At 40.7% G+C, this 22,037-nt stretch overlaps 1 protein-coding gene across 4 annotated transcripts in view; it reads right to left on the reverse strand.

The window, feature by feature from the left end:
* dek (DEK proto-oncogene) overlaps positions 1–21,819 on the reverse strand; it is a 35,372-nt gene extending 13,553 nt beyond the window's left edge. Inside the window, exons 1-7 of one of the 4 annotated variants that reach the window (XM_043719150.1) lie at positions 21,534–21,819; positions 13,453–13,608; positions 13,051–13,164; positions 8,614–8,723; positions 7,525–7,619; positions 3,592–3,712; positions 369–551 (exon numbers count right to left, since the gene is read on the reverse strand). In XM_043719150.1, coding sequence (XP_043575085.1) covers positions 369–551; positions 3,592–3,712; positions 7,525–7,619; positions 8,614–8,723; positions 13,051–13,164; positions 13,453–13,594 — 765 coding nt within the window. In that variant the 5' untranslated portion in view covers positions 13,595–13,608; positions 21,534–21,819. Of the gene's footprint in view, positions 1–368; positions 552–3,591; positions 3,713–7,524; positions 7,620–8,613; positions 8,724–13,050; positions 13,165–13,452; positions 13,627–21,533 lie in introns of all 4 variants that reach the window. The other 3 variants (XM_043719149.1, XM_043719151.1, XM_043719152.1) reach the window with 3 other exon arrangements.
* Between the last annotated feature and the right edge of the window lie 218 nt (positions 21,820–22,037).

The raw sequence follows: 22,037 nt of genomic DNA on the forward strand, positions 1-22,037 counted from the left end.
AGCAGCTCATATGAGACAGGTGATAAGAATCAAAAAGAGTAACAGAATTAGGAGATTGGAATAGCCTAGTCAGAGAAAGCATGAATCAGTTCAAGACAATTAAAATAATGTAATGAGAGAAAGGATTGATGGTATGGTGAAAAGAAAGCTAAATTGTATTAACCATCGAAAGCTAGAAAGAATTACAAATGATTGTTACAAACATGCGCTCTAAGTTAGAGAGAGAGAGCAATTTAATCACTTTTAAACTAAGTAGCATCTAGCTTAAAAGATCAGTTTAGCTTTTTATTGTAGAATCTATCTGCTCTGCAGATAGTTGACTCGTCTATAAGCAATTAGTACCCACTGTGTCGAAGACAAACACAAACCTCCACTTCTTCCTCTGCATCACTTTCATCAGAATATTTTTCCTTTTTCTTTTCCTCTTCACTGCTGGACTCATCTGTGAGAATTTCTTCTGAGGTTGCAGCCTTGGATTTTTTCTTGGACCCAGAGCTGCTATGGTCTTTCTTTCCACCCTTTTGACGTTTTTTTTTAGGCTTTGGTAATGACTGAAAAATATATACATGAATAAATATTAATTTATGAAGGATTAATTTATGAAGAGATTTATCAAAATCATACCTCAAAAGGTGCAGGTGCTTCAATAGTTTGCTCACACGCACAGTGTGAGCAATTTTATTATCTGAATTAGCTACAATAAATGGCACGTTATGAACATTATAAACTTCTCAGGACACAGAACCATGTTGCATACAAGATTATAAAACCCAGTTTAGGAGCTGGTGTTTTCATTTTTAAAGACTATGTAACTATGAAAAATTGAAGTGAGCCATGGGGATCTTTTAAAAATACATTCATTTGTATTGAAGAGTAAAATAGTGTAGTTCTGGAAGACTGCCTAAATGAACCAGCTCACAGAGGAGTTTTCATTTAGTTATGCAAATGTTTTGAGCAGAAATTTGACACTAATTTAAAATGGCTTCATTTCAAGTATGTTCTGGCACAATTTTCCAAATGCGCCAAAGCAGGAAGCCTAGTCCAAGCGATTCTGCAAAATGAGATTCACCATCAGTTAATCTGAACAGTTTTTAGTGGTTCACATGGAGGAAGAAATTGAAATTTAGAAAAGGAATGTTGAATAGGATATCAAAAAAAAAACTACCTGCTCTCTGAAAGTGCCATCCACTCCCAACAAACTGAACAAGCAGACAGAACCTTGATTAACATCTCCTCTGAAGAGCTACGATCAACAACTATTTAAAAATGGTACTTGCGACTGAAAAAACGTTTGGTGTGCTCAGATAATAGCCTCCAAGACATCTGAAGCTGCAATGGAGGGACATAGATGCTGCAGTCTATGATTCTCCTAGGAATCAGGAAAATGGGTTAAAGCTATCAGCAAAACAGAATCTGAAAATAAATTTAATAAAAATTTATAATTCCAGACCACTTTGATTCATTTCTTGAAACTGCATTCATCTGTCCAGCTTCTTATAAAAAGGTTGATGACAACATCTTTCTGAAATTTTTGTTGGGAGAGTTTTACTCTTCAATATCAGTTGGTTGTAATTTGTGCCACCTTCCATAAGATGGAATCACTGAACACACTCTTGTGTTTTTTTTTAAAAAAGGATGGTTTGTTCCACCAATCTCAGCAGACTATTTTGCTAGCATGTGGAACTTGATTAGTATTTCAACCATATGTATTCTTCACTTGATGTTTGATGAAGAAACAGTGGAACTTGACTTTATCAAGTGATAGTCAGGAATCAAAGATTTCACTGTCTATTTTAAATCATGCCTGTTCGTGAATCCTGTGCACCATCTGCATTAAATTCTGAATTCATCTTTCTTTGCTTCTTGGGGGACATCAAGTCAGATGGTCCCACTGGTGATAATATTGCCAATGCTTATTAAATTGTTCTGCTGATTTTTTCTCCAGCTAAGGCCACTTGCTCACTTTTGTTATGCTGGTGAATTTATTCCAAAGCTTTTCTACTTATTGGATATATTTCACCATTCTCGTGAAAACAAGCTCACGGGTCACTTTACAATAATAAGTTTTCCCAGTGACTGCTATAACTTCAGTTTTAAATTGAGCTGTTATATTTGATTTATCATTTGGCACCAGTTAGGTTTGTCAACTGGCTAGAATTGGTGTAAAAATTAAAGCTTCCTGGTTGCATCTGTAACTTGACCTGTTATTATTTGTTAGTCAGGCTAACCTTGGTGATGGAAAAACTATTGGAAACAGTTTTGTGGGATAAACTTTTTCTGCATTTGGAGAGGCAGGGATGAATCAAGAACAGTCAGCATCGTTTCGCTAAGGGGAGGTCATGTCTGACCAAACTGATTTTATTTTCCAAAGAGGTATCCAATGTGTAGATGAAGACAATGTTTTTGCTGTAATTTATTTGGACTTCAGCAAGGCTTTTGATAAATCCCACATGGGAGACTGATAGTAAAATTAATAGCCCATGGGATCCAGTGCAACAGGATGGTTGAGGGACCTTTTTGTGACATGGTCAGTTTCCATTAGGGTCCTACAGGAAGCCCTTTCTCTTCGTGGTTTATATAATCTTTATTAAATGTTCAAATGTAAGAGAGGTGATCAGCAAGTTCGCAGGCAATACAAGAAGTGGTGGTGTGGTAAACAGCATAGTAAATAATGGAGTTAGCCTTACACTACATGAGGATATAGACAGGTAAATGAGATTCAATCTGGATAAATGAAAGGTGATAGTCTTGGGCAGGAAAATAAGGCAAGGGATTACATGATGAATAAGTGGGTCCTGGGAAGTATCAAGGATTAAATGGACCTTGGTGTGCATGTACACCAGTCCCTTAAGGTATGACAGCAGGTAGAGAAAATGGTTAAGGCAGCATATGGGATACTTACCTTTATTAGTTTATGCACAGATGTTTAAGAACAGGGAACTATATAAAATATTGGTTAGGCCACAGCTAAAAAAGTATTAAGCGTAGAATCCACTTATTAGGAAGCAAGTTAGAGCACTGGAGAAGATCCACTAGGATGCACATGGGCAATATTTCAATTATGATAAGAGATTTGATAGACTGGAGTAGTTTTTTCTCAGAGCAGATGAGATTGAAAAGATGATGTGGTCAAGATGTATAAAATTGAGAAATATACACAGGGTTTATAGGAAACAAAAATTTCCCCTTGATAAAGGGATCAATGACCGGGAGCGTTGATTCAAGGGACAGAAGATTTGGAGATGTGTGGAAAAGATGTTTCACCCAGAGGGTAGTCAGACTTTGGAACTCTCTGTCAAAAAAAGAAAGTGGCAAAGACAGAGTACCAGCAATGCCAAGGCAAACAAGGCAGTGAGGCAAGTACTGGGAAATCAGATTGGAATAGTTAGGTGTTTGCTTTTGACTGGTGTTGAAGCAATAGGCTGAAGATCTTTTTTCTGTACTGACAATCTGATTGTTTATAAATGCAGTTTGATCTCTGAAAAATTAGGGTAAACGTTTACACGAGGTAAATGAAAACTTATGACCAAAAGTCTCAGGCTGACTTTTACACAAGCATACATAAATAGAATTCGATTTCAAAATCTCAACCTTGCCAGATGCTTTGGGTTTCATGAGGAAATTCAGAATTTTTGACACAATTTCATCTTTAGTGCCTTTTCTCTCCAGATCCAGGACAGTACAAATGACCTTTAGCACCGAAATTGGATTCCTAAAATCATGGGGGACAAAAAGAAAACAAATAAACATTTTTTAGAATAAAGATTTAGCAACAAACATAAGCAAGTAATAGACAGAGCTAAGTGATTCCAAACCAACAGGCCAGATTTAAAGTCTGCAGTCCTGCCACATCCAGTGGTAGACAGTTCAACAACTCACTGGAGGCGGCTCCACAAATACCACCATTCTCAATGACGGAAAAGCCCAACAATCAATGCAAAAGACAAGGCCGAAGCATTCACAACAATCTTCAGCAAAAGTGCCAGTGGATGATCCATCTCAGTGGTCCGCAGCATTACATCTTCAACCAATTCAATTCACTCCCAAGTGACATAAGGAAATCAAAGTTTGTGAGAAGATTTGTAGCTCGGGTGCTCGTTGCTGTGGTTCTGTTCGCCGAATAATGGTAGTGTTGTACCAGTCAAATTCATGTTGCTTGTCGTCTACGTTTGTGGCTACCAGGGATAGCTGGTCATGTCGTTTCGTGGCTAGTTGATGTTCGTGGATTCGGATCGTTAGCGGTCTTCCTGTTTGTCCTATATAGTGTTTTGTGCAGTCCTTGCTTGGGATTTTGTACACTACATTAGTTTTGCTCATGCTGGGTATCGGGTCCTTCGTTCTGGTGAGTTGTCGTCTGAGTGTGGCTGTTGGTTTGTGTACTGAAATGGTTGGATATTGCAAAGACTATGTGCCTTCACCATATTCCAGCAACAGTACAGAAAAATTGTGCTCCAGAACATTGTACTGGAACAGTTTGGCTAAGGCAAATACAGTCACAACACTGCAATTTTCCACATTGTCAGGTAGATGCCAAAGGACTTACATGGGCACAAAGAGCAGGACAAATCCAAAATGGCTAATTACTGCCTGATCATCAGTAAAAGTGATGGCAGGTGTTTTCAACAACGCTATCAAGTAGCAACTGCTCAGCAATACACCACTCAATGACATCCAGTTTGGGTTCCATCAAAATCACTGCTCTTGACATAAATTCAGCCTTTGTCCATGTTTGATCAAAAGAGCTGAATTCCAGAGATGAGTGACAGCCAATCACATCAAGTCTGCATTTCATCAAATTTGGCAAAGGAACCATGGCATACTTGAATCATGGGTATCAGCACGTAAACTCTTCTGTTGATATAAGTCAGGCATGACTCTAAGAAAATGGTTGTGGTAGCTGGAGGTCAGTCACCTCAGTTCCAGGAGAAAGTGAGGTCTGCAGATGCTGGAGATCAAGAGCTGAAAATGTGTTGCTGGAAAAGCGCAGCAGGTCAGGCAGCATCCAGGGAACAGGAGAATCGACGTTTCGGGCATAAGCCTGAAGGGCTTACGCCCGAAACGTCGATTCTCCTGTTCCCTGGATGCTGCCTGACCTGCTGCGCTTTTCCAGCAACACATTTTCACCTCAGTTCCAGGACAACTCTGGAGTTCCTCAGGGTACCATCTGAGGTCCAACCATCTTCAGCTGCCTCACTAATGACATTCCAACCATCAATGTCAGAAGTGGGGATGTTTGCCAATAATTATACAATTTTCAGCAACATTCACAACTCCTCAGAGACGGAGACAGTCCACGTTCAAATGGAACAAGATCTGGACAATGTCCAGGCTCGTCCTGACAAGTTGTAAGTGACATTTGCGCCACACAAATGCCAGACAGTGACCATCTCCAGTAAGAGATCATTTAAATCACCACCTTTCACATTCAACGGTGTGAAGACCATGGAATCCCCTACTAACATCATGCTGGGGCGAACCATTGACCAGAAACTCAACTAGACTCACCATACAAATATTGTAGCTACATAAGCAGATCAGAGGCAAGGAATACTGGAGTAACTCACCTCCTGACTCCCTGAAGCCTGTTTAACATCTACAAGACACAAGTTAGGTGTGTAATGAAAAATGCCCCACTTGCCTGGGTGGTTGCAGCTCCAAAAACACAAGCAGCTTGACACCATCAAGGTAAAACAACCTAGTTGATCCACTCCCTCCGACACTGATACTCAGTACCAGCATGGAACACTAACTACAAGCTGCATTACAGTAAAAAAAGTCATTAGTTAGCACCTTCCAAACCCACAACCACTTCCATCTAGAAAGGCACGTGCAAATACATGGGAACATCACCACTGTAAATTCCCCTCCCTGGCATTCACCTACCTGAAAATATTACTGCTCCTTTACAGTCGCTGGGCTAAGATTCTGGAATACTTCCCTCAGGGCATTGTGCATCTACATACAGCACATGGACTGCAGTGGTTGAAGTAGGCAGCTCATCACCACCTTCTCAAGAGCAACTAGGGATAGACATTAAATACTGGCCAGCCAGCAACACCCATACCAGATTGAATTTTAAAAATTTGAACAGTACAGTTTAGTGCATTAGCTTTTGGCCTGTAAATAGAAAAGGCGTTTTGCCATTGTTCTAGAATGAACATTCAACTGGTATTGCAGGCAGACAATCTTTTCCACTCCCTACTTTTCATAAGACATTAAAGTGCAGTGCTAGTTCACAAGACAAATATGGATGAAGTTGGTCATTGAGCTCATCATTCCACAACAGAACACTAAAATTTCACTTTCACCTCATTCAATTTCTTCGTAATTGATACTAGGGCTTGACTTTCACTACCCCACTTTTTCATCATTATTTTAGAAGGAGTGCCAGATTATCAGTCCTATTAATAGCAATAATCCCCCACCCTCACCTTTCTTATTCTCTGGTTGAAGTCTTCCAAACTTCTGTTTTTATCTCCACTCCCCAACTTTTTGAAATCTTAAGTAGTCAGTAATCAGGCACTTCCTTTCAAGGTAAGAAAAAAAAAAAATCAATCAGATGTGTGGTTCTCCTCTAAACAGTGCTCTTGAGCTTGAACACTCCCTTGCTGAGACCAAACTGGACATTTGGTACAAAATCTGATCAGATTGGAGTACGATAGTTTGAGCAGGACTTAAAAGTACTGACTCATGGTTTTGGATATATAGGTAACATGGCTTCCTTTGTCAGTCACTATTTTAGCAATTGGATAGGTTTAGGATCAAATCTATTATTATGATCTTAAGTAGCTGAGAACCAAAGACTATCCCGACCAGACCTACTCCTGTCAATCAGCAACATCTCTCTACTACCAGGATCACTGCACTTTACCAATTTATTAAGTATACACAAACACCCATTGACGATCGGTAGTGAATGACTTAATATCAGACTTGATAATCTCTATTTCAAGAAAGGGACAACTAGCTACTTAAAACAAAAACTTCCCTAGATTCACAAAATAAAAGTGACAATGGAATGTAGTCCCCATTAAACAAGATTTTCCTCAGTCTTCACAATAATGTCATGATGCTGTACTTTGCTTCATCTCTTTTGACAATGGCTAAGTTGATGCTTCAAGCCTATTTCACTCCAAACAGGATCCACCTTTTAACCCAGCAGAATATCAAAAGACTCAAATTCTGGTCAAATAGGGAGAAGAAAATTGGTAATTTCTTAGATTTCTTGGTCATCCAGGGTTTCACATGACCAATTTGTTCTCCAGGTGATCTTGTTACATAGTAAGCAAACATTAATCATTCTTTTACTGACCATTTAAGAACCCTTCTCATCTCTGAAGATGTAAATATTATTTTGTCTCCTCTATTATTTTCCTACATACACCTTGATTATAAAAGACTACGAAATAGGCAGCTAGTTGAAAACTATTTGAAAAGTAATTTAGTTAACAAGCAACACACAAAAAAGTTAAGCTCTTGGTAGAGAGTGTAAGAGGTGAGTAAAATGTTTAGTCAGTCACTCACTTTTTCAATACCTCTTCTTTTTTCTTGTGCTGCTCACTGCCAGTTTCAAAGGAGAACCCAGCAAACAGCCGAATGTTTCTTTTCAACGTGGCAAGCTGAAAGAATTCAATATAAACAAAACAGATTGCAGCAAACTAATAAGACTTAAAAGTCACTTACAGGAAATACTAACCATAAATTAAGTACATCAAACAAAAGATAACCAGTCAACTGATGAGTTGCTGAGACAGACTAGCAATGTCTGGCTTGGTCCTCAGTTTATGATGAGTTAATCATGGGCCTCAGCTCCTTTGAGTTTGTGAGGGAAGAACAGCATATTTGATTCATAATCCCTCCTGAAACAGCATGTGAATTTCAGGCAAGTTAGTCAACTCTTAGCTAAGAGATCCAGATGGTCTCTGGTACCATTCCACTTTTTGAATACATTTATAACAAACCAAATTTGTGGTGTGAACTGATTGGATTATAAAAAAAATTATAAATAAACAATGTCACAGAATACGATTAATAGTTCGGAAGCCATTTTTATCAATGACAGGTGTTGAAGTTATAGCAGTTAAGAATATTCCTCAAATAATATGCACCCCATCAGCTGTAAACGTGCAATTTCCACCTAATATCCAATTAAACTTTCATATTTTAGGAGCATAAATTTGAAACAAGGCTAGACTCTTGACACCATTTATTTTCATTTCCACACACTTTAGTCATGGCTAAAGTTATGTAGCTTTCCAGAATGAAACGTTTTAATTCTGCTTCAAGTCGTTGTTGGAAGACTGGAAATGTTGTTTTTAGAAGGTTTACAGCAATAAGGAATTACAACAAATTTTGCAAATGTCTAACTGTTACTACATGTGCACAATTATGTCCAATGACTTGCATCTCTGTAAAACAGCTTGCCTCTTCAGGAAAAGCAAAATTCCTCTTACAAAAATAGCATATTTTTGCTTAGTATCATCAATCACTAATTAACTTTACTCCCATGTTCGAAAAAAATGTGATCCTCTGAAAAGCAATGCAAATTTTGCTTTTGCCCAACAGCAGGTATTTAAATTGATGAACCCCAAATACTAAATATTTTGATCTTACCGAACCTGGCCTGTTATATAAGATTTTGTGAAGTGATTTGAGATCTTCGGCCTTAGTTTTGCCCATGAAATACTGTATCCGCTCAATTTCTCCCAGCTTTGTGCCTCTACCTGAATAAAACAAAAGAAAAATCCATTATGTCGAATTGGACTTTGCCCTTAAATTCATACACTGGTCCAAGGCAGACAAACACACAAACAAACATCCAGCTGGAAGGATGTTCTGAATATTATGGAAAATGTTTGCAAGGTCTGTGAAGGTTTGTAGCTCAGGTTGAGGTTTAGGGTGTAGGTTTGCTTGCTGAGCTGTAGGTTTGATATCCAGACGTTTCATTACCTGGCTAGGTAACATCATCAATGGCGACCTCCAAGTGAAGTGAAGCTGTTGTCTCCTGCTTTCTATTTATATCTTTCTCCTGGATGAGGTTCCTGGGGTTTGTGGTGATGTCATTTCCTGTTCGTTTTCTGAGAGGTTGATAGATGGCATCTAAATCTATGTGTTTGTTTATGGCATTGTGGTTGGGGTGCCAGGCCCCTAGGAATTCTCTGGCATGTATTTGCTTAGCCTGTCCTGGAATAGATGTGTTGTCCCAGTCAAAATAGTGGCTTTTTTCATCCGTGTGAAGGGCTACGAGGGCTACAACAACGTAGTCTACAAACAAACCAACGGCACACCCATGGGATCTCCGCTATCAGGATTCATAGCGGAAGCAGTAATGCAAAGACTAGAACAAACAGCCCTACCAACCAAACCAAAAATCTGGGTCCGCTACATAGATGGCACCTTTGTCATCACAAAACGAAACAAGATAGAAGAGATGTTTAACATCATCAACAATACCCTCACAGACATGAAGTTCACCAAGGAGGAAGAGACAGACAACAAACTCACATTCCTGGATGTCACAGTCGAAAGAAAGGACAACAGAGAACTACAAACCTGCGTATACAGAAAACCGATAAACACTGACAAAATACTTAACTACATCAGCAACCATCCCAATACACACAAACAAAGCTGTATCAGAACATTATTCCAACGAGCCACCAAACACTACAGCACAGACAAACTTCGGAAAACAGAGAGGCACCTATACAACATATTTGAGAAGAACTGATACTCAAAAAAAAAGTGCGCAGATTCCTCAAGAACAAACCACGACAAGCAGACCAAACACAGCCAGAAACCCTAACCACCTTACCATACATCAAAGAAGTCTCAAATAACAACCAGACTACTAAGACCCCGCGGAATCCTAGTAGCACACAAACCCACCAACACTCTCAAACAAAAACTAACAAACTTAAAAGACCCAGTACAACCCATGGACAAAACCAACGTCATCTACAAATTTCCATGCAAGGAGTGCTATAAACACTACGTAGGTCAAACAGGAAGAAAGTTAGCCACCAGGATACATGAACACCAGCTAGCCACAAAAAAGACATGACCCTCTCTCCTTCGTAGCCCTACACACAGATAAAAAAAACCCACCATTTCGACTGGGACAACACATCTATCCTGGGACAGGCTAAGCAAAGACATGCCAGAGAATTCCCAGAGGCCTGGCACTCCAACCACAACACCATAAACAAATACATAAATCTAGATATCATCTATCAACCCCTCAGAAAATGAACAGGAAATGACATCACCACAAACCCCAGGAACCCCATCCAGGAGAAAGATATAAATAGAAAGCAGGAGACAACAGCTTCGCTTCACTTGGAGATCGCCACTGATGATGTTACCTAGCCAGGTAATGAAACATCTGGATATCAAACCCACAGCTCAGCGAGCAAACCTACACCCTATTGTGGAAAGTATTCAGCCTGGAGTCTGGTTCCTAGTGCTGTGCCACAAGGATCTGTTTTGGGACCACTGCCATTTGTCATTTTTATAAATGACTTAGACACAGACATAGGTGGACGGATTATAAATTTGCAGATGACACTAAAGTCGGTGGAGTAGTGGACAGTGTGGAAGAATGTTGCAGGGGAACTTGTAAAAACTGCAGAATTGGGCTGAGACATGGCAAATGGAGTTCAATGCAGCTAAGTGTGAGGTGATGCACTTTGGTAAGAATAAGAAGGCACAGTACTGGGTCAATGGAAAGATTCATGGTAGTGTGGATGTGCAGAGAGATCTTGGAGTCCATGTACATAGACCCCTGAAAGTTGCCGCACAGGTTGACAATGCTGTTAATCAGGCATACGGTGTGTTATGTTTCATTGGTAGAGGGATTGAGTTCCAGAGCTGCAATATCATGCTGCAATTATACAAAACACTAGTGCGGCCACACTTGGAATATTGTGAAGCGTTCTGGTCACCATATTTCAGGAAGGAGGTGGAAGCATTGAAAAAAGGTGCAGAGGAGATTTACCAGGATGTTGCCTGGTCTGGAGGGAAGGTCTTATGAGGAAAGGCTGAGAGATTTGGGTCTGTTCTCATTGGAAAGGCAGCAGCTAAGAGGGGATTTGACAGAGACATACAAGATGATCAGAGGATTAGATAGGATAGACTGTGAAAGTCTTTTTCCTCGGATGATAACGATAGCTTGTACGAGGGGGCATAACTACAAATTAAGGGGCGATAGATTTAAAACAGATGTCAGAGGCAAGTTCTTTACGCAGAGTGGTAAGGGCATGCAATGCCCTAACCTGCCAATGTAGTTAACTCAGCCACATGAGGGAGATTTTAACAATCCTTGGATAAGCACATGGATGATGATGGGATAGTGTAGGGGGACAAGCCGAGAATAGTTCACAGGTTGGCGCAACATTGAGGGCTGAAGGGCCTGTTCTGCGCTGTATTGTTCTATGTTCTGTAGAAACTAGAATATAAATTTGATGAAATGCTCAAGATTTTTTAAAAATTGGAAATTCTTTTCTTCCCCATTTGGCAAAAAAAATACACCTAAACCGATTTCAGAAGCAAATCTAAACACAAGAATAACTTCCAAGTTTGTGCGTTCAGTACCTTGCTGTAAGGGATGACCTACTAAAGTGTTCAATATTAGATTAGATTACTTTACAGTGTGGAAACAGGCCCTTCGGCCAACAAGTCCACACCGACCCGCCGAAGCGCAACCCACCCATATCCCTACATTTACCCCTTACCTAACACTATGGACAATTTAGCATGGCCAATTCACCTGACCTGCACGTGTTTGGACTGTGGGAGGAAACCGGAGCACCCGGAGGAAACCCACGCAGACACGGGGAGAACGTGCAAACTCCACACAGTCAGTCTCCTGAGGCGGGAATTGAACCTGGGTCTCTGGCACTGTGAGGCAGCAGTGCTAACCACTGTGCCACCGTGCCGCCCCAATAGGAGACTGCAGGAAGACTTGTACTGGATTTCCCAGGGGTCAGTGTTAAGACCATTGCCTTGCTCTTCATGATATATACACATGAATTGGACTTTGGTGCACAAGGCATAATTTCAACAGGATGGATTAGTGGAATTGACAGATGTGGCAAATAAGAATTTCACACAGAGAACTGTGAAATGATTAATTTCAGTAGGAAGAATAAAGAGACAATAAAATTAAAGAGTACAATTTTCAAGTGGATGCAGGAGCACAGGAACCTGGGTTTTATATGCATTATTAATTAACAGAGAAGGTTTAAAGAGGAGCAGCATCCGATGCTTAATTCATTGATGTCAAAAGTAGATCATATAAATAGGAACAAGACTAGTCCATTTGGCTCCTGGGCATCAGTAAATAGTTTAAAAAAAAACAAGAAAGGTAGCAGCACCACCTATGGGTTGACACACATTATAATGTTGATCAGTGGCTGCAACAGGTTGCCAAAAGATGTGAATATGCAAGGTCCCTTCATGGAAGTGTCTACTTCATATGTGGATGACCTTACATCTCAAGGACTTACCATCAGCAAACATGTACCAAATGAAATCATTCCAACGAGATGGATATTGTGCCAAGTGACAAATCAAACCTCAGCTTGTTGCCAATATTTCAGGTGGTCAATGCTTTGCATTGTAGTTGTGGCAATCACGCATGCAATGAACCTCTTCAGAGCAAAGGAAAGAACTATGGTGCAATGTCCACAGTTTAATGAGAAAGTAGCAAATGGTCAGTGATTTCTACTCAAGTCCATGATATTAAGAGCTTTGCTTGGCAACACTGACTTATGATAATTTATTTTTCTTGTGTCCCAAATGGTAAAAGCGGAACTCCAACTGCATACTGCAGCCTTCTTCACTGTAGTTCTAGGACTTGTATTTCTATATGCTGTACTAAAGAGCATTTATCAAAGAAGTTAAAGCCTTTCAATCCATCATGCATCTCTCTACCACAGACCACATTGTTGAGCATTTGTGGAGCAAGTTCTTCAAATCACCAAAATTCAATGATGTTGAAAGCTCAGAACAAAAATCCAGGCAATAGCTACAAAGCTTTAAAATATTTACCTTCGGGAATACTAAAAGTCTCTTTTGCAGATGGTGTCACTTGTAAAGTCAGTCTTTCCACTTTTTTCTTTTCTCTTTTCCCTTCTACGATGGGACTTCTTTCCAGTAATCCCACTGCAACATCAAAATAAGTATTCCTGTAACAGAAGCAAAGTACTGCAGATCTGAAATAAAAACTGGAAGTGCTGGAGAAACTCAGGAGGGCTAGTAGCACCTGTAGAGAGAAGCAGTTACACAGTTCAAGTTGGAATCCAGAAGAGGCAGCAGATTGGACTTGACGCATGAACTGTCTCTCTCCACAAATGTTACCAGATTGGAGTTTCTTCAGTACTTGGTTTTTATTCCCATAAATGGAATTTGATTTCAAAATGTTAAAAATCATTGCACAAATTTGTATTTTACCCCTCTCTTCCTCCTCCTCCTCTTCATCCTCATCTTCACTCTCCAATTTTTCACCTTTTTCTTCTTCAATGGTGGAAGACTTGTCAGGCTTATTTCTCCTCTTTGTTCCTTCAGCCTTATCTCCTTTCTCAACTGCAGCCATCTTTGAATCTGCTTCTGTCGACATTAGAAACTCTATCAAAAACAGAATATGTATCAGGTATTCAGTAACTTACACCATTATTGTCACAATGTTTCAGGGATGCACCATGCTTAAAATTACAGCAGCCAACCTTCAGTTTGTAGCACTTATTACCTTTACCATACAACAAAGTTTGAAATCATCAAATAACCTCGCTCCAAAATCCAGTGATGGTCAATGTTTATATTTTAAACCAGTCACAAAGTGCAGCCATTAACTGTCGATCGTTAATTGGTGAATTCTCTATGACAAAAATCACTACCAGAGTCCACTCACCAGGAATGTCTCCAACTGGTGGAAAATATTCCAACGATTCTGACTAGTTTGCCAGAGCTCCTAGTTACAACAAGATGGTCAAACGTAACCTTGATGTCAAGGGCAATAACTCTCACCCTCATCTCTGCTGCATTATCCACGTTTGGAGAAGCAGAGGGGCACTAGCAGAATCCAAATTGAGCGTCAGTGAGCAGGTTACTGCTAAGCAATTGCTGCTTGATAACATGGTTAATGGCGCACTTCCATCACTTCACTGATGAAGTAGTAGTAACTGGCTGGGCTGTTGCTGGGCAGGATTTTAAAGGACGTCCTGGCAAATTTTGCGCATTGTTGGACAAATGCCAGTACTGTTGCCGTACCAGAACAGCTTGGCTAAAGGTATGGCAATTCTGGAGAACAGGTCTTCAGGATTAATTATCAGAATGCTGTGAGAGCCTTTTATGCTTGCAGCATCCAGTACCTCCAACTTTTTTTCTGGATATACGTGGCGTGAATCAAATTAGCTGAAGGCTGCCATCTAGATGCTGGAGATCTCGGAGGCTTTACAAAGACATTGCTAGTGAAAAGTGCTGTGAACAATTCAGTTTTTTTATACTAATACACTAAGCTCCCCCACCATTGAGGATGATGTATTTGTGGAACTGTTTCCTCTACCAGGAAATCATTCACAACTAAATGTGGCAGGTTGCAGAGCTTAGATCAGGACTTGATGCTTATTCTATTCACCACACATGTAGCCATGTTGTATAGTTTTACCAGGTTGCCAGTTCATTTCTAGACAGGCTTAGTGTTGCTCCTGGCATGCCCTCCTGCACACAGCCTATTGAACCAGGGTTTATCCCCGGCTTGATGGTAATGGTTGAGTGGGGGGATATGCTGGGATATAAGATTGGGAGTACAATTCAACTGAAGATGGCCCACACCCCTCAAAATTGCCCAGCCTCGAGATAGTAGAACTCTTTGAAGTTGATCCCATTTAGCACAGTGCCATACAAAATGGATAGTATTCTCAAAGAGGGGGGGGGGGGGGGAGAAGGAGGGGGTGAGAAGGCAGATTAGTGAGGATGACAAGTCATTGCCACACAACCGGACTCAGTGGAGGACAAGGAATTCCCTCCAGAGACTACATCTGGCACCCATATAATCCTTAGTGGTTCCTAATGTTGTTCAACATGGAGTAGTACTACTCCAAGTTGAACAGCATACAGAGGAAGCACCGAGGATGATATGGGTGCCGAATGTAGTCTCCAGAGGGATTTACCTGTCTACCACTGACCCAGATGGTCCACACTCCTTATATATGCACTCCTGAAGCAGCTCCCATCTGAATATTTACCACTATGCTGCCACCTCTGCCAAGGTGGTTCTGCTGACATGATAGGCTATACTCAAGGATGAAGGTGGCATTGTCTGGGACACTGCATGTAAAATGGTTCGGAGTATGACTCTCATGCTGGTGCTGGACTAGTCTATACGAGTGTTGTCCCAATTTTGGCACCAGCCCCAGAATTTAGCAAGGATCACTTTGCGAGATCAACAGGGTTGTATATTTTGTTGTCAATTCCAATGTCTTCGTCAATGGCAGGTGATTCACCCAGTTTTTTTTTCCCTTTTCAAGTACTGGATACGACTGAATGGCTTGCTAGGCCATTTCAGAGAGCAGATACAAGCCATCTACAGTGCCTGGAGTCACAGCTAAGGACATTAGTGAACAAGACAGGTTTCTCTGACAACGATTTCACGATCAGACTGTTAACTTCAGATTTTTCTGTTGAATTTAGTTCCAACATCTGCCATGGTGATATTTGAACTAGGATCTCCAGATTTCAAGTCAATCAGCATTCACTTCCACTCAAAAGTGGCAAATGGCCTAGCAATAACATCCACAAAGGAAGGTGGTCATGGTTGTTGAATAATAATTATCTTGGTCACAAGACATCACTGTTGGAGTTCTTCATTGTCATGTCCTAAGTTCAAACATATGCAGCTACTTCAATGATCTTCTTTGCATCCTAAGATTAAAAATGGGGATTTTCTTCGATGAATGCACAATACTGACTATCTCTGGTATCTTGTCAGATACCAAAAGCACCTATTTCCACATGGAGTAAAACGTGGACAATATCCAGGCTTAGACTGATAAATAGCAACTAATAATCACACTACAAAAAAAAGTGCTAGGCAATGACCATCTCAAACAAAAGAGAATCTAACCATCAGCCCAGGATATTCATGGCATTACCTTAACTAAATTCCCCCCTGTCAACATGCTGGAAACGACTAACCAGAAAGTGAACTGGACCATCCATGTAAAAACTATGGCTGCAAGAGCACATCAGAAGCTGGGAATTCTGCAGCAACCAACTCACGTCCTGTCTCCCCAATATCTGGCCATGGTCTACAAGGGCACAAGTCAGCATTGCGGATATTTTCCAGTTGTCCAGAAGGATGTAGTTCTCACATTTAAGTTTAACACTATCAGAAGCCTGCTAAATTGGTGCCCCATCCACAATCTTTAACATTTACTTCCTTTACCAATGCACAGCAGCAGGACACAGCTTCTAAACAAAAAAAAAATTCACTGCAGCAACTAACTAAGTCAGCTTTGACAGCATCTTCCAAATCCACAACCTCTAGCATTTAGAAGGGACAAGGATAGCAGATACAATGGAAACAATACTACTTGCCAAGTCATAAACCACTGACTTGAAAATACACAATCTGCATCGAAAATCCTAGAATTCCCTTCCTATCAGCACTGCTGGCAATCCTACACCCCAATGACTGTAGCAGTTCAAGGGGGCACCGCAGCATCACGTTCAAACATCAATTATGGATTGGCAACAATCCACAGCCTCGCAGAAGTGACAGAGTAAATGACAAGTAATGTCAATAATCTGCCAGAGAAAGAAAGTCAAACTGTGACACATGCTCTCTTGATTGGTGCGAACATTCCATTACCAGTGACACCATGTTCATATAATATTGCTACTTGGATTTTTAAAAATAAACACATTACCCTTCTGCAGTAAATAGTACCCCTTTAAATTTTATGAGCTAACAAGCAGTGAGTGATAATTAGTTGCTATTGACCAGACAGAAAGCCACCTGAAAATGTAAAAAAAGTATTTGAACAATTAATTTAGGCATATGTAAGGTGGACACATGGCATTAGAAAAATGTCAAATAACACCACAAATCACTTGTGGTTGCAATAGATAGTGTCACTTTCATCGTACAAGGTGCTGTCACAGCATGGAGTTGAATTACCTTCAAAATTACTGTGCAAAATTATAATTTCTTGAACAGTTTCAGTTTCGCCGCTTGCCCAGCAATTGTAAATTGAAAACCCACAACGACAAAATCAGAAAACAAGCAATACTACACTGTTTACAGGTTTCATTTGCATTGCCTCAATCTGAAAGTTTTCATGAGAATCGTTTTGGTTTTCCCTTTCCATCTCAATCTACATGCATTTCTTTAGGTGCTGAAGCTTGGTTAGTTATACTGAAGGATTAGGAAATGCAATGTGTTACTTTGAACATATGTAAAACTAACAAAGGAGGAATGTCACCAGTAAGACACATTTCTTACATTAGAATTTTATTTGGGATGCAATAAGGTGTGAAGCAACAGTTACAGACAAAAACTGAACTGTCTCAAAAATAAATATGCATCCCAAGAAACTGGATGTAGGTTTGCTCACTGAGCTGGAAGGTTTTCTTTCGTCACCATACTAGGTAAAATCTTCAGTGAGCCTCGGATGAAGCACTGGCGGTGTAGCCCACTTTCTATCCCAAGAAACTTTGCAGAAGGCCTTTGACAAGGTACCACACAGGAGGCTGCGAAATAAGATCAGAGCTCATGGTGTTGGGGTAAGGTACTGGCATGGATAGAGGACTGGCTGACTGGCAGAAAACAGAGAAAGGATAATGGAGTCTTTTTCAGGATGGCAACCAGTGACTAATTGAGTTCCACAGGGCTCACTGTTGGGACTACAACTATTCACATCATACATAACAATCTGGACAAAGGAACCACAGGCATTATTGATAAGTTTGCAGATGACACAAAGACTGTTGAAGGGACAGACATGGCTGAGGAAGGTGGGAGGCTGTAGAAGGACCTGGGAAAGGCTAGGAGAGTTGGTAAAGAAATGGCAGATGGAATACAATGCGAGAAAGAGAGAGGTTATGCACTCTGACAGGAAGAACTGGCATAGACCATTTTCTAAATGACGGAGGACTTCAGAAATCTGGAAGTGCAAAATGACTTCAGCGTCCTAGTTCAGGATTGTCTTAAAGTTAACATGCAGGTTCAGTTGGCAGTTAGGAAGGCAAATACAATGCTGACATTCATTTCAAAAAGGGCGAGAATGTGACAGCAATATGTACTGCTGAGGTTGTACAAGGTTCTGGTCAGACTGCATTTAGAATATTAAATGTTTTGAACCCTGTATTGGAGGAAGGGCATGCTGGCCTCAGAGGGGATCCAGAGGAGGTTTCCAAGCATGTTTCTGGGGATGAGAACCTTGGGTCCATACTCAATGGAATTTAGAAGAATTTAGGGAAATCTCATTGAAAATTACAAAATACTGAGAGGTCTGGATACAGTGGACATGGAGAAGATGTTTTCTCTAGTAGGAAGGGACGATTCTTTAGAACTGAGATAGGTGGAATTCCTGCAGCCAGAGTGTGGCCAATCTGTGGAATTCATCGCTACATAATGATTTGGTCTCCAAATGAATGAGTGTATTTAAGAGATATATAGGTTCTTAATTTATAAAAGGATCGAGGGTTAGAGGATGAAGATAGGAAAGTGGGCTCAGAAGCATAATCAGCCATGATCAAATGGGCCTAATCCTGCTCCTATATCTTATGGTCTAACTTGGTCATTGATGGTAAAATAGAATTGCAATTTTCAAGCAATACATTTGGTGACTCTTTCTAAGCTTGCCAACATAATAGTTAGGATTATATAAAAAAAAGTCAGAAATCGAGTCAGTTAACGATGTGAAATACGTAATGAACTGAACTTCAGGTTCAAAAGGTAAGTAAGAGCTCATTCCACCTTAAATTCTTGGTAGCAGTATACTAAAATTGTGCAGAACCACAAGTTTACATTTATATAATTGATAGTGACGCATTTCAAAGCATCTCTCATGAGCTTTAACAAAATTATGCACTACACCACATGGGGGACTTAAAACTTAAACAGATAGGTTTTAAAGAGCTCTTAAGTAGTAGTAACGGAGAGACATTTAAGGAGGTTGTGCTCCTTTAGCGCCTAGCTACTGAAAGCACAACAGAAAATTATTAAAATAAAGGATGTTAAGACACATAAGTGAAGCGATGCAGTCATACATGAATTGAAAGGTTGACAGCAGTTAGAGATAGGAGGTAGCAAGAACAGAAGGATTTGAAAATAAGGATGAGAATTTTAAGTCAAGGTTTTTCCTTGAGTCAATTCAAATGACAATTCAGTGACAGAATGATGAGTGAATGGGACTTGGCAATCAAACACGTTGATGACTAAGAACCAATTACTAAAAACGTACTGCACCGGTGACAAAGATAGACCCAAAGACAGTTATCAAACACTGGAGAGTAGGAAGAGTCACTTTGGAAGACCGCATCAGAAGCGAATTCAAAACAGCTGCAGGTGCCATCAAAAACAAAGCAAAGAAGGAGGTGTGGATTCATAAAGAACCAGTTAGCATACCAACCAGAAAGAAAAGCACACAGAAAGAAGATATTGAGCAAGGTGCGGACAAGGAGGAATTTAGAAACAAAGCCAAGGATATTAAATTCAATGCATCAAGGAACAGAGAGCCAAATTTGATTCACATGCATGAGAGTACATGATACCAATTCATTTTTGAACGAGCTGAAGATTGAGAAAGGAGGCGAAGAGATTAGCAAGTAAAGTTTTGCAGTAAACATGTCAAAAAGACCAGGTAAAGGTTTCAGCTACGGGGGGGGGGGGAAATAGCGGAGACGGAATAGTACAATAGGTACACAGTAGTTTTGAATGCAAGCTTTAATTCTCATCACTGGATTGACTAGAACACAAAATTTTGCACAATCTACTCTATTTCCAGATAATAATGTGAAAGAGGATTGTTTACTGAAATTGCGCAGTTTTTCATTGATGATACTGTGGCATAGAATCTCACAAAACACCAGGATTAATACAGGGATGTTCAAGATCTTTTGAAAATTATGAAACAAGATGTGGTTAGCTCAGCTGGCTCACATGGGGTTTGATTCTCATTGTCTGATTTAGGATCTGCCTCCTTACTTTACATAGATGAGCAAACTATAGCACTTTGCCATTGCGTGGCAAATAATCTCTAAAGAAATGCTTCTGAACAGAACGCAGAAAAGTAAGTTGATATATGAAGCTAGTCACCTCATGCAGTAGTTCTTACTCTTTGAAGGAGCAATCCAATAAGCCCCATTTCTCTGCTCCTTCCCCTGAACTGAATTTTTCCCTAAGATCCCAGTAGCTATTTTAAGTATGTTCCAGATTACATAACACTGCCTTTAAAATATCAAAATCTTCTAATTCACTGATCTGATAAAAACCCACTGGAGATATTTTAGCAACTGCCCAAAACAAATAAGACCACATGACAAGAGCGGAAGGAGACCATTCAGGCAGAGTCTGCTGTCATTCAATTACTGACTCCAATCTCCTGTGGTTTCACTATAACGTTCCATTACCTGACTGATTTTAAAAAACGTCTATCTCAGCCTTGAATATACTGAATGACCCAGCCTGGACACCCCTCTGCAGCAGAATTCCACAAATTCACCAGCCTCATTAGAAATTTCTCATTTGTCTTAAATGGGCAACCTCTTAAAACTGCACTAACACGAACCAAGCAAGGTTTTAATGAGGTACAATTTCATTAGTTTACAAACTCAATAGAAGTGGCGCTAGATTTTATTTCTCTGAAAAGTTGTTACAAATTTAGACCACAATGCTTTATTTTAAAGAAACCTATTTGAATACGTAAAATGCTGGTGCAGTACTGTGATTAGACGTTATGCATTTCCCTTCGTGAGTTTATTTTCCGATCTCTCTTTCAAGTAAAACTGAAGATTCATTGATGTAACACGCTCCCGTGGTTAGTAACCCTATTAGAATTGAAAAAAACTGTTTCATTCCTCTAGAAGATCTGATGGCGGGAAACACAAAACAAAAGAGAAAAATAATGCAAACTACAGCCTGGAGCTGGCAGAGGGGCGGCATGAAGAGATCAGGTTTAACTTGATGCACAGCGGCCTTTTAAATTAATCCCCATTCGGACTGATTGTGGTGCAGTTAATTGGGGACTGAGTCCGGCCCAGAACTACAGGCAACCTTCCCCCATGTTTATGGGATTTCTCCACCTCGGCCTTCGGAACTCGCTGCCCTGTGCCTGGCTCAGCATCCCCAGGATTGAGAGTCGGGACAAGGACGAAGCTGCAGATTTTCTGTCAGTCTGGCCCGGACACGCAAGTTGGATCCGGCGGCCCAGGAGGCGGCGCGACTTGCTGGGTTTTCTTTTTCTGCTCCCATCCAAGTAACTCCGAGAGTCGGTGAGAGCGGGGGCAATAACGACTGGCGCGGAACTTACCTGGATCCAATGTAAGGCCGGGCGACAGTCCTCAGTCGGGCGGGCGGGCGGCCGATTTCAAACCGCTCGAGCTCCTCGGTTCAAAATGGCAGTTGTGGCGCACGCGGGAAAACGGCATCCAATCGGAGTGAAGAATGGGAGGAAGTGCGGAAGGGCCCTTAGCAACCAGGGGAGGGGGTGTTGAGCGAGTGACAGGCTGTGTCTGACCGTACACCCACAACAGAATACATGTGGAGACTGGAGATATAAAACACAGCGTGGGCATGGCCCTTTTATCAATAATCTTCCAGGCTGTCCATCAGCGGAACTAAGCGCTTCTTTGACATCTCTGGTAACAGAAAGCCGGCCTTGCAAAGAAAACTTAACAAATCAGCCATCTCTCAGGGTAAATGATGTACTGCAGCACCGCCCCATTCTCTGGTGGCCCTACTATAGCAGGTTCCTGCGGTTGGTCCAACGACACCCGTGGCCGCAGCAGAGAAACAGACCTTTGGAGCAAATGGC

Source organism: Chiloscyllium plagiosum, chromosome 29 (genome assembly GCF_004010195.1).
Source record: "Chiloscyllium plagiosum isolate BGI_BamShark_2017 chromosome 29, ASM401019v2, whole genome shotgun sequence".
NCBI lineage: Eukaryota > Metazoa > Chordata > Chondrichthyes > Orectolobiformes > Hemiscylliidae > Chiloscyllium > Chiloscyllium plagiosum.